This window comes from Euwallacea fornicatus, chromosome 13, assembly GCF_040115645.1.
Source record: "Euwallacea fornicatus isolate EFF26 chromosome 13, ASM4011564v1, whole genome shotgun sequence".
In the NCBI taxonomy this organism is placed as follows: Eukaryota; Metazoa; Arthropoda; class Insecta; order Coleoptera; family Curculionidae; genus Euwallacea; species Euwallacea fornicatus.
The window spans coordinates 1,571,555-1,583,604 of NC_089553.1; the positions used below are offsets into that span (position 1 = coordinate 1,571,555).

The 12,050-nt window shown below is 33.8% G+C and overlaps 1 protein-coding gene across 2 annotated transcripts; it reads left to right on the forward strand.

Annotated features, from left to right (window-relative positions):
* Nucleotides 1–4,195: 4,195 nt before the first annotated feature.
* jhamt (juvenile hormone acid methyltransferase) lies at nucleotides 4,196–6,012 on the forward strand. 2 transcript variants are annotated; one of them, XM_066289774.1, is made up of 4 exons: nucleotides 4,196–4,368; nucleotides 4,450–5,019; nucleotides 5,074–5,348; nucleotides 5,404–6,012. In XM_066289774.1, the coding sequence occupies exons 2-4, from the start codon at nucleotides 4,652–4,654 to the stop codon at nucleotides 5,607–5,609; spliced, it is 849 nt and encodes a 282-aa protein (XP_066145871.1). In that variant the 5' UTR covers nucleotides 4,196–4,368; nucleotides 4,450–4,651; the 3' UTR covers nucleotides 5,610–6,012. The 2 variants fall into 2 exon arrangements, with proteins under 2 accessions (XP_066145871.1, XP_066145869.1); XM_066289772.1 differs by having other exon boundaries at nucleotides 4,196–5,019.
* The last annotated feature ends 6,038 nt before the right edge of the window (nucleotides 6,013–12,050 follow it).

Below are 12,050 nucleotides of genomic sequence, written 5' to 3' on the forward strand. Positions count from 1 at the left end.
ACATCTGAAACTGAGACAAATATCATGTCTTCATAGATTGACCAGATTTTCAAATTAAAATAATTAATTTCTTGTTTCGTCGTACAATTTCCCAAATTAAGCCGTGGGCCAGACAGCCCGTAGCGACCATTTTAAGGTTTTTAACCCACCTAAAAGGTCGTTGTCTTGAAGCATTAAGCAAACCCGTTTGGCCCAAACATTTTTTGTTAATAGGCCGGTTCGCAGGACGTGATAAGATCAAGTATCATCAGTTCAAGTCGCAACATAGGCATTGCACAAGTGAGAGAAGGACAAAATAAGGTTTAACATAACTCAGACAAAGAGCAACAAAGTGGGTTGAGAAACTAACAGCTGAAGAAGGCGGAGCCAGTTCGGTGTTTTGCCAGATCTTTTACCGTTCCGGAATTTTTACTGATATATATTCTATTGATGAATACATCGTTTTTTTTCATCTATTTATATTGTCGTTTTTGCTGTAATATTTTAAAAATATTCCAATACTGTAAAGACAGCGAAATCGGTACTGATCTAAAAATCTAAGTGGAGACGAAGGCGGGACAGGCCAGTCCAGTAGGCGGAGCTAGTTTAGGGTTACCAGATCTCTCCCCATTTCAGAATTTTTACTAATATGAGTTCTAATGATGCATTAATCGTTTTTCAATTTATTTACATTTCTGCTTTTTGATCTGATATGTTAAAAAAAATTCTATAACAGCGAAATAGATACTAATTTACACATCGAAGTGGAGACGCCGGCTGGACTGACTCCGCCCACTTCATTGTTGATCTTTGTCGAATGCATTTTGAAACTTATGCGGTCCGTCTCCCACTTGCACAATTCCAATATTCCAAATTAAACTGGTAGTACCTGATAGTGGGACATTCTACCAGTATAGCGAGCAGCATTTGCCAAAACTGATCTGGGTCAACTTTTCTTAGGCTTAATAATGGAACTTACCAGATTAAACTTTTAGAGTATCACATGCCGAATTTGTTGTTATTCTACTTAGTATAGAAGTAGTTTTAGTTTTAGTAGAAAATCTCTTTTACCAAATCTTTAATGATACAATAAAAAACTATAAAAGTGTAATATTTTCATTTGTGATATTTGTTTGATATGGTGGATTTTGTTCAAACTCGAGCAAAACTCAGGATACTGGACCAATCATTTATTCTGCTGAGAGATTTCTATGTAACCAAGAGCTTAAGTACTAAAAGCCTTGGCAAATATTCATAGGCGTATTCCTAGCTAAAGAATACCTATAGGCTAGACCCGTGTTTATGGATGAGTAAGCTCGATTTTTTACAATGATTCTTCATTGTAAAAAATCCGTCTTGCTGAAGCAGTGGCACTATTTGAATAAAAATACCGCAATGTTAAAATATAAAGGCTTTTGAACAAATAGACCGTTTTGAGAGCGACTAGTACCAAAATTCATTCGCTATTTGTAAAACTGCTCTAAGAAAGGGCGTTGCCATAGGCGTAGTAATGGGGTACATTACAAAAGAAACAAGAAAATAAAAATCTTGTTCGTTGCTTCGCAAACCTGACCCATCGCAAGATAATTTCGTTGCCGAAAGTGCACATACTTTTTGGGGTACACGACCGGTAGAACGATGAGGTTGAACTTAAAGAACCCACTCAAAATCGAATAAGCACCTTAATGCAGACATTAAACTTGTGTTTTTTTTCGTTTACGCAAAAATGTGTTAAATAAACGTAAAATAAGGAAAACACTGTAAAATGGAAATTTGGAAGCAAATCATTCCACCAGTCGCAACAGATTATCTTAAATAGACAGAGAATGAAATTGACCATGAACGAATTGGATAATTGAAAAAATTGAGTAGAAAATGATTTTAGATGTAAGTCAAAGTCAGCATACGGAATAAGAGGACAAAAGAACTTGTCCATTTCTGAACAGAAGAACTATAATTCTATAGTGCCTCTTAATTGTGCCTATTCTCTAACTAAAATTGAATAATAAAAACTTAAATCATGTTTGATTTTTAATTATTTTTCATCAAAGATGTGACAGAAAAAAATCATTTTACATGGGAACGGTTTTGAAGGGAATAAAAATGAAATAGAATCAAAATTTTATAAATTCATTTCACCCGTGGACTTTCGTCTATTCTGCGTTATTTTGTGATCATCTATGCTCAATTTCATTTTCTACTAATATATAATGATCATTTGCAACCAATGGAATGACTACAACAATTAACGTTTTGCAAATGATTATTCCAGGTTTTTGTAACCTTGAACTTGACTAGATATGGGGAAACTACCTCGTATGAGGAAACTAAAGGCCTCCATTTCTGACTCGAACTTTTGGTTTGAGGAAGCCGTAAAAGAACACTGATATTTTTAAGGAAGGAGACTTCAAAAACAACCACGAGAAAAAACTCTTTTGAAATAATGGGGAACCGTTAGTCCTAAGTCCAATACTTCATTTGTTGACTAATTTTATTCAATTTCCATGCTTATATTTTCGCAGAAAACTGAAAGAATTAAGAGCGAGGAAGAATTTTCCTTGTAAATCTTAATGGGAGAGAAGATTAGATTGACCTTCAATTGATGGACGTATGCACAAACAAGGGGTAAAACACGCTAATTGCAAGGGAGGGTGGGGCAAAAATAGTAAATCAATCGGACAGTTAAACCACTAGACAAAAGATGGCACTATTAACGCTGCTCAGTTTCCTTCATTGGCCACCTTAATTTGAAATTTCCTTGCCGCCATTTGTAAAAGTTACATGTTGATTTATGTTAATTAAATTGCGTTTATAAGACTTTGATAGTATTAATTTACTAAGGTAAGTTAATTTAAAGGTAAAATAGAATGCTGGACGCGATTTTGATTTTCTTTTCCACTAAAACATGTTTATTAGTCAAAATCGTTGAAAATTAGTTAAATATGCTTTTGAGACAAAGATAGCAATTTTTTTTTTCAGACATAGTGGTGCGTAGTTCTAGATGAAAAATGGTATTTATCGATAAATAAAATTTAATTGAAGACATTGAAATAGTAAAACGTGGCGATTCAATGTAAAAAATAAGGTGACGAGTAAATACGAATGGAAACAAATACTGATTAAAAATATCATTTTCTAAACAAAAAACTCTAAATAAACATGTTTTAATTATTCAAAATGCCTACAAATGTGTTTTCCTTTATTTTTTCTTTCATTTGCATTATTAACAAATATTTATTATCACTGTGTGGGGGCCAGTGGTGGGGTTTGATTTTTTACTTTTCCGGCTATAGCTTAACAGCATTACGAGCTACAGCAAAACGATCTGTGGCGAAACAGTAGTTAAATGATCAACTTCCCTAACAGTTAGTTTCGTTTTTTGGTGACTCTCCAAATTTGCTCACTGGGGTTGAAAATATGTTGCTATACCATGCCCCAGTATCCCATACCTGCTGCTAAGTAGGTTCTAAAGATTCCAGACTTTAGTCATTTCTCTTTCAATAAAAAAAAAAAAAAGATTAAATACATGGAGTCCCAAATAATTATTGCCGCAAATCCTACGGAATGACTTGGATTATTACTGGTCTCAGTGAACGTGGAAATACTCAAATATTTGTTTATAGATTATAATATGCAATTGAACTCAATGTCTCAGACTTGAAAATACAAGAGTCGTTGGGCCTTATCTGGTCGAGACTAATTACCTTTACGATTGCAGTTGTGCTAGTATTTTAAGCGACTGCTAATATTACTTTAATAGGATTCGTCATGTTGCTCTGGAAAGTGATATTGACTTCCTGCAATGATCAATATTTAATTACGAGTATTATATTATGTATTTACATTGCAAAATTGCCTGTGACTATCTAACAATAGTGTTATTAATTATTGCATAATAATACTACTGGTTAGGGGTAGTACCGGTTAGCGGTGATACCGGTTAGTGGTAATATCGGTTAGTAGTACTATCGCCACTCAATCCAATTAATTATAAAGTAATAGATCAAAAATAAAAAATGAGCATAGTAAAGTGTACTTGTATCAAGCGATTAGATCTCTACATCAATTTTCGTAGTCACACTACGAAGAAAAAATCATCAACATTTATTGAACTAGTGGGTTCTTTAAGTCCATTCTCAATGAAAAATTTCAGCTTTCTTCAGCCGAAAATTCGTGGTTCCTTACACGTACATATAAATATTGTACGGGTCAGTGCGCCCTGCATTTCGTGTAAGTATTTGGCGCACCCGTATCACTACTCAAAGATCCCTCCCGCCTTCACTACAGCTCTCTATAGTCAAACGAAAATTATTTCTAACAAATCTCTTAAGGAAATCTGGAAGAAAAACTGAATGGGAGTGACGACATCGCCATCAGTGCGGGTCAAAGGTGCGATTTTTTTAAATAACAAAGCATTTTTCTTTAATAATGTCTCGGAAAGATCACTGCTAAGGTCTCTGCTTCCTATAGAAACAATACGCCAAACGCAGGTCGTCGATTTTACGTAACACCAGCAAGTACGTATAAATATTGTCAGCTAGAACCGAAAAAAGTCAGTCTACATTTTGACCGGATCATCAGTGAAGAAAACCGAGTAAGTGACAGGAATCTGAGAACTACCAAAAAATCTCTAGTTCGACAATAAAAGGCAGTTTGCCTTAAACCCGATCAAATGAACGAGCCCAATAGATACTCCCAAAACCATTCCCTGCAAACTACGGACAATATTTACGTCATCGAGAATTTCTTGAGTTTGATCAAATGGGAAAATGGTGAAAATCAAACAGCCTTAGATGTGGGCTGTGGAGAGGGCCACACGACCGCAGAAATCCTATTGCCCAAGCTGCCGAAATGTTTGAAGACTCTAATTGGAAGTGACCTCAGTGAGAAAATGGTGCAATTTGCGAAAGATACATATAAAAACCAACGACTGGATTTTTGCCAGCTGGATATCAGTGAAGAGGCAGTTTGCAAAGAGTTCGGAGATATGTTCAATCACGTATTTTCTTTTTTCTGCTTGCATTGGATTCCTGATCAGAGGTAAGTTTGTTTAACATAAAGTACCTGCTCGACTCAAAATCAATCATTTATTAGGAGAGTTTTTGAAAACATCTTTAAGCTCCTGAAACCAGGAGGGGACATGCTTTTGAGCTTCCTGGGCAAAAACCCGATTTTCGATCTATATCAAAACATCTCCCAAAACATCCATTGGGCCCCGTACTTCAAGAAGGAAATGGTGTCTCCCTACCACGAATGCGAAGATCCGCAACAAGTCATTAGGCAAATGCTCATGGATGTTGGGTTTTCCAATTGGAAATGCGTAGTGACGGATCGCACTTACATTTACAAGAACTGGAGCCAATTAAAGGGTTAGTTAAGATCATTTTCGGTTAGTTGCTCTCCTTTAAATTAAAATCGTTGCAGCATCGATTATAGCAGTAAATCCCACATTACCGCAATTAGCACCTCATGAGCATGCAGAATACATCGAAGATTTAACACAAGAAGTTCGAAACATCTACAAAAATAGATTAAAATTGTTAGATAATAATAACGATGAATGCATCCCAGTAGATTACAAGTTGATTATTGTGTATGCTGTGAAACCGCATAACGGAATGGAGCTGTAATAATTAATATATACGTATAGGCATTGGATAATCTATGATTTATAATATGAATTTAGATAAATAATATTTTTAGTATCTTGGATAAATTCATTTACTTGATTATTCTAATCATTTACATAACAAGCAAAGAATGTATTTCTTAATGCATGAGCGTGAGATATTGCGCACCAACCGCAGTCGAGGGCGGCAATCACGCTAATGTGTTAAGCAACTTTCTTGCCGGTCATGTGCACTATTTTCCTTTCCATCATGGACTGTCAAGTACAAGAGAAGAAAGGGCGCATCACTCGCTTGAAAGAACTAAAGGTGTTTAAGGTCAAAATTATAACTATCAACATGAATGGATGAAAGATGATGAGACTATGAAGTGTTAAGCGGAAGAAATATATTTATTACATAGGTATATTTGGTAAGTTTTAATGAAACAAAATAATCACAATAATAATTATATATATCACGGTATCCCTAAAATTCTCGTACAACGTTTGACTCAAAAATTTCTCCAAAAATATCGCGTTCTAAGCAAGCTTGCCTATATACAGTGGTGGACAAAAGTATTGGCACAGCATTCGTTTTTTGAAATAAAACCTTATAACTCATAAGTAAAAAGGATATGTATCATACGGATGATGTTATATTATACTTTCGACCTTTAATTCTATTTCTGATAGAAAGTAAAATTTAAAACGCTAATGTGAAAAATATTTTATTGCAAATACAAGAGTAACTGGTAATCTTATAGGGACAAAAGTATTGGCAGAACGAAATAAAAGAATGGTGCGTTCTGATGTGTTTTTCTAAGTGGTTCCATAAGTTCTTGATCGGATTCATGTCGGGTAACTGAGGGGGTAAGACTAATTGATGGGGAACCCGGTTAGCTATCCATAATTTAATGACATAAGCCGCGTACTTTGGATCGTTATCTTATTGGAAGTAGTAATCAAAAATTATATGCAGCTTTTCAGAACTCTGTCATTAAATTATTTTGTAAAAATTTTAAATCAACCTTTTTATCCATTATTTCACACACCAATAATCAATAAACACAAAATTTCAAACACCTCCTGCAGCCATACAACCCCAAACCAACACACTGCCTCCTCTATGTACTTGATGATTTGCCTCAAATTTTTAAGATCAATCTCAGTGCTTTGTTTTCTCCACATTAAAGACTTTCCGTCTGAATGAAAAGTGTTGTATTTACTTACGTCTGAAAAAATCACTTTTTCTCAGAACTCATTTGATTGATTTGCAAAATGTAACCGCTTTTTCTAATTGATTTTGTTGATGTATGGTTTTCTTCTAGCAACTCTAGCTCTGTAACCGGCCCTATGCAACACTCTTCGAATAGTTTTCGCAGAAACGTCTTTAACTTCATGGTGTTTTAATGTGAACGTAATGTCCGAAGCTGAAGTATGAGGATCTACCTTAATCGGTCTAATAATTTGTATCTCTTCTCTGGCTGACACCTTTGGTGGCCGACCATACCGTGACATATTTTTAAAACCATTGAAGTTTTTAAATCGTTTGATAACACTACAAGCTGTAAAACGACTTTTTCCACTATAATTGCTATTTCGGAATGAAATTTTCCATCTCAATGTAAATTAGCAATTATTTTTCGCTGGGACTCTGTGGTTTCTTCACCTTCACGACCCATATTACTACTAACAACAATCTACAATGCAGACTGATATTGAAACGAATGTCTTGCAGTTATTACTTAGTAACATTAATATAAACAATGCTTTGCGAATTGTTTTTTTTTTCAATCCAGTCAAAGAGTTAGAAATAGTTGGAAGGAAGTGTCAAGAGTGCCCAATACTTTTTTCCCCGTAAAATAACGAGTTACTTTTGTGTTTGTAATAAAATATTTTCCACATTCGCGTTTTAAATTTTACTTTCTATCAGAAATAAAGTTAAAGGTTGAAAGTATAATATAACATCATCCGTATGGTACATATCCTTTTTATTTATGAGATATAAGGCTCTATTTCAAAAAATGTATGCTGTGCCAAGACTTTTGTCCACTACTGTACATACATTGCGTCGAAAAACTATTGGCACCCCTCTGATTTTTCAAATATACTGCCTAACATAGAAAAGAGAACACCCCGTAAAAATCTTTTTATTTAAATAATTTTTGGTATGCATGTTTGTATATGGGAACACAAAAAACGATTAAATTTTCACCCATATTTATTGATATATTTATGAGTTATTAGGAATTTAAGTTTTTTTTTTAATTATAAAAATTGCAACGAAATATCTACAATATGACTGCAAAATATCATTTATTGTTGTATAGTGTGCTTAAAAAGTACTTTCAGATTAATCATATATACGTAGACACAGAATGCAACGAAATTTTCATCTATTGAGCAAGTTTGAGAGAGGTCGACTATGGGTCTACAAAACGTCGGCCAGTTATTTAGGAAAATCGCCACTAAATTGAAACGTAGTGTAAACACTATGGTAAGTTCCAAAAAAAGCAAACAGGCAAAAGAAGAGGTACTAGACGATCCCGAAGAATTACAGAACGCCAAGTTTGCCGCCTTCGAATTATTGCCACAAGAAATAGGTTAGTCTTGTCGAAGACGCTGACGGATCAGTGGTTTGCTGAGTATAGAAGGCCTATTGGAATTAGAACCATTTGTTACCGGATAAGAAGTTTTGCACCGATTTCGTACTGTCCCCATCTTGTGTTACCCCTCACCTTAAATCATCGTCAAAATCGACTGCAGCGGTGCAGAGAATTAATACATTGAAATCTGGAATGGGGTAATATCGTATTTAGTGACGAATCCAGATTCTGTTTGGGTATGCATGAAGGTCGGGCAAGAGTAAGAAGAAGACGGGGCGAAAGACGGGATTTTCAGTTTACAATACAGGGGCATGTCCATCGGACTGTTGGGGACATAGTCTGGGATGCTATTACATATGGTAGTAAATCACCTGTACTTTTCATTAAAGACAGTATTGCAGCCTAACGATACATCCAAAAAGTTTTGGAGGTTCATTTCGTGTCTTATGTGGAAACTCTTGTTAATCCAGTTTTCCAGCAAAACAATACAAGACCGCAAGTAGCTAGAGTGACTATGGACTTCTTTCAACAAAGCACGATCAATTTGCTCTAAAAAATCCAACCACCTCGCGCTCCAGACCTCTCACCGATTGAACATGTACGGGAGATTGTAGGTAAAAGGTTGCATAATTTACTGCATCCCCCACAAAGTCTAGCGGCGCTATGCCATGCTGTTCAGTTAACCTGAAATGAGATCCCCAAAAGAACATTAATCACCTCATTAGATCTATGCCTGGACGTGCACGGGAATGTATAAGACATCGGGGAGGATAGATAATTTTTTTTACAATTAAATTTGTTTAAATTTTAATGAAATAATTGTTTTAATATAAGAAACATGTATGCTGAAAATTATTTAAACGAAACCGTTTTTATCGGGTGTTCTCTTTTCTATGTCATGCGGTAGGTAGATCACAAAAATTCTAACATATTTTTTCAAAAAAACTAGTTTAAATATTTTCAATTACTTATTTTACGATAAAAATTAATAGGGTTTTCTCGTTATAAGACTGTATCAATTAAAAAAATATATATTACCTTTTTTATTAGGTCAAAAATGTATTGGTACACTTGCATAGGACGATTGTAAAGTTTATTTATTGCAATTAATATTTTTAAATATAGATAAAATCGATCCAGTTGGCTTATGATGTATTGTCAGATGACATTCAATTTAGTTTTTGTTTTATGTTATTTTGATTAGTTGGGCAATACGTCGACAATCGAAGAGTTATCGAATCAAATTCGTAATCAAAGAATTAATTTACATTTACAAGGTTTAAGTTATAGAAAAATCGCGTCTTAGTTATCATTCAGCTTTAATAGTGTCAGAAATATGATAGAAAATTTTCAAGAACTGGTATGGGCCCAAACAAGCCACGTTGCGGTAGACCAAAGGTACTAAACCGTCGAGAGAAACAATAAATCCTTCGAACAGTCCAGGAACATCCTACAGTTTCTGTTTCCGCCATTGCGGAAGACGTTGCTTCAACTTCCGGTAAGATTGCTTCTGCGCAAACTGTTAGAATTACGATCCCGAGTTTCAATTTTTATGCCAATATGTAAAAGAAAAAGCCTCTTCATTCCTGAGGTCAACCGACAAAAAAAGATTAAACTTTTCGAAGAAGCATGTCAACAAGCCGTTGTTGGATTTTTGAAAAAATATTAATTTTCTCTGACGAAAGTGAGTTTAACATTTTTGGATAGGATTGGCGAAAAGTTATGTGGGGAAAATCAAATACAGCATTTAATGTCGAGAATGTTAGAGCCATAGTAAAGTATGACGGTGGAAGTATTCTCGCTTGGGGCTGTACGTCTTGGAGTGCTCTCAGAAATTTAGTTTTAATTAATACGCCCTCAAATATATTAATATATTACAGTATAATTTGCTGGTCAGTTCGGAAAAATTGAGACTATAAGAGCTATTTGTATTTCATTAAGATAACGACCCCAAACATACAGCTTCCAAAACGAAGGAATGGATGCTGTACAATGGCCGGCGCCAATTGAGAATACTACCGCATTCTCCCGATATGAATCCAACAGAAAACCTGTGACACTACCTCGACCTGAAAGATCGGCAAAAACAAAATATCATTCCAAAATGATTTGAATAAAGTCTGGCTATGTAGTATGGGCTAAAAATTGACGAAAATGTACAGGGTGTCCACGCGAAAAGTCCCACCTCCCTTTAGCTTTTTAATATATTGAAATAGAAAAAAAATTACAAAAAGGATTTGAAAGTTCCTATACTTTTCCAAGATTTTCAGTAATTTTCGACAGGGTGTTTAATAAACGTATGCCAACTCAATATTGCATTTTTTGAACTATCAAACATTACTTTTTTACAAATTTCAAATCTGCGTTTTATTACGAATTCGACGTTATACATATAGGTCATGATTTAAATCTTATAATTATGATGAAAAGAAGAGTGTCAAGTATAATAAATGAAATCAATCGAAGTAATATGATAACAAAATGTCTAGAAAAATTAGAAAAAAAATATCGATTATGCGTTGAACATAGTGGAAGGAACTTTGAACAATACCTGTAAAATAATAACAAAAACAAAGGAATAGGTTTATTCTGCCTTCTTGTCACTGGGTTCAAATTAATTTAATTTAAATTTAAATTATTAATATTAATTCTATTCCTGTTGGTAAAGTAAATATTGAGTTTAAAAATGAGAAAAGAAAAATTTGAAGCATTTTTCTTATATTTTAAGTAAATTGACAAAATTTAGTATCTTTCTTTTTCAGTATATACCATTTTTCATAGAAAACATTGGTTATAAACATATTAAATTATTGAATTTAAATTTGAGACAATCGGCCACATTGTTTTCAAAGCTAAACAAGCAATAATAATATTTGTGAAACATCGCCATCGAACTATATTGCACGGGAATAAATTTTTGTAAATGTTTCAAAAATTATAAGATTTGAGGTATGACATACATATAATCGTTAAATTCGTAATAAAACGCAAAATTTAAATATGTAAAAAAGTAACGCTTAATTATTCAAAAAATGCAATGTTAGGTTGGCACATTTTTATTAAACATTCTGTATAAAACTGTTTACTATCTTGAAAAACTACATGTACTTTCAAGTGTTTTTTGTGAAAATTTCTTTTTTTTATTTCAATATATTAAAAAGTTAGAGGAGAAGTGGGTCTTCTCGTGTGGACACTCTGTACTCCACAATTTGATAGAGTCTATAACCAGGCGTCTAAAAGCTGTGATAGATGCGAAAGGACTGATGACTAAATATTAAAAAATATTATTGAAATTTCTAAGCCCCAAAAATATTTTTTTCCTAACTGTGCCAATAGTTTTTTGACCTAATAAAAATTGTTAATATATTTTTTAAATTGATACAGTCCTACAACAAGAAAACTATTGATTTTTATTGTAAAATAAGTAATTGACAATATATTTAAACATTTTTTTTTAAATATGTTAGACTTTTTATTATATTTGAAAAACAGTGGTGGCCCAATACTTTTTTGAATCACGGTATATCCAAGGTGGCTTAGCTTTGTTGCTACAGGGTCCGGATGTTTTCAAATCAATTAAAACCGTGTTTTTGAAATAATTGCTACACGCTTTTATCAATTTTTACTAATTTTGGAATTAAGCCTTTTTACATAAATTGGCTTGTTTTGATGCGAGGGAGATCTTTTTTCGATACGTAGACATTAAAAATGACGCGTGGTCAATAAATACAAGTTTGTATTTTCGTTACCTCCTATATGAACAACTTCGATTTTGTCTCTGCCACAAGTTGACTTTATTTTGAAACTTTTTTGTTTTTGGTAAAATTTTCGCCAGACAGACAGTTTCTCAACAAAAA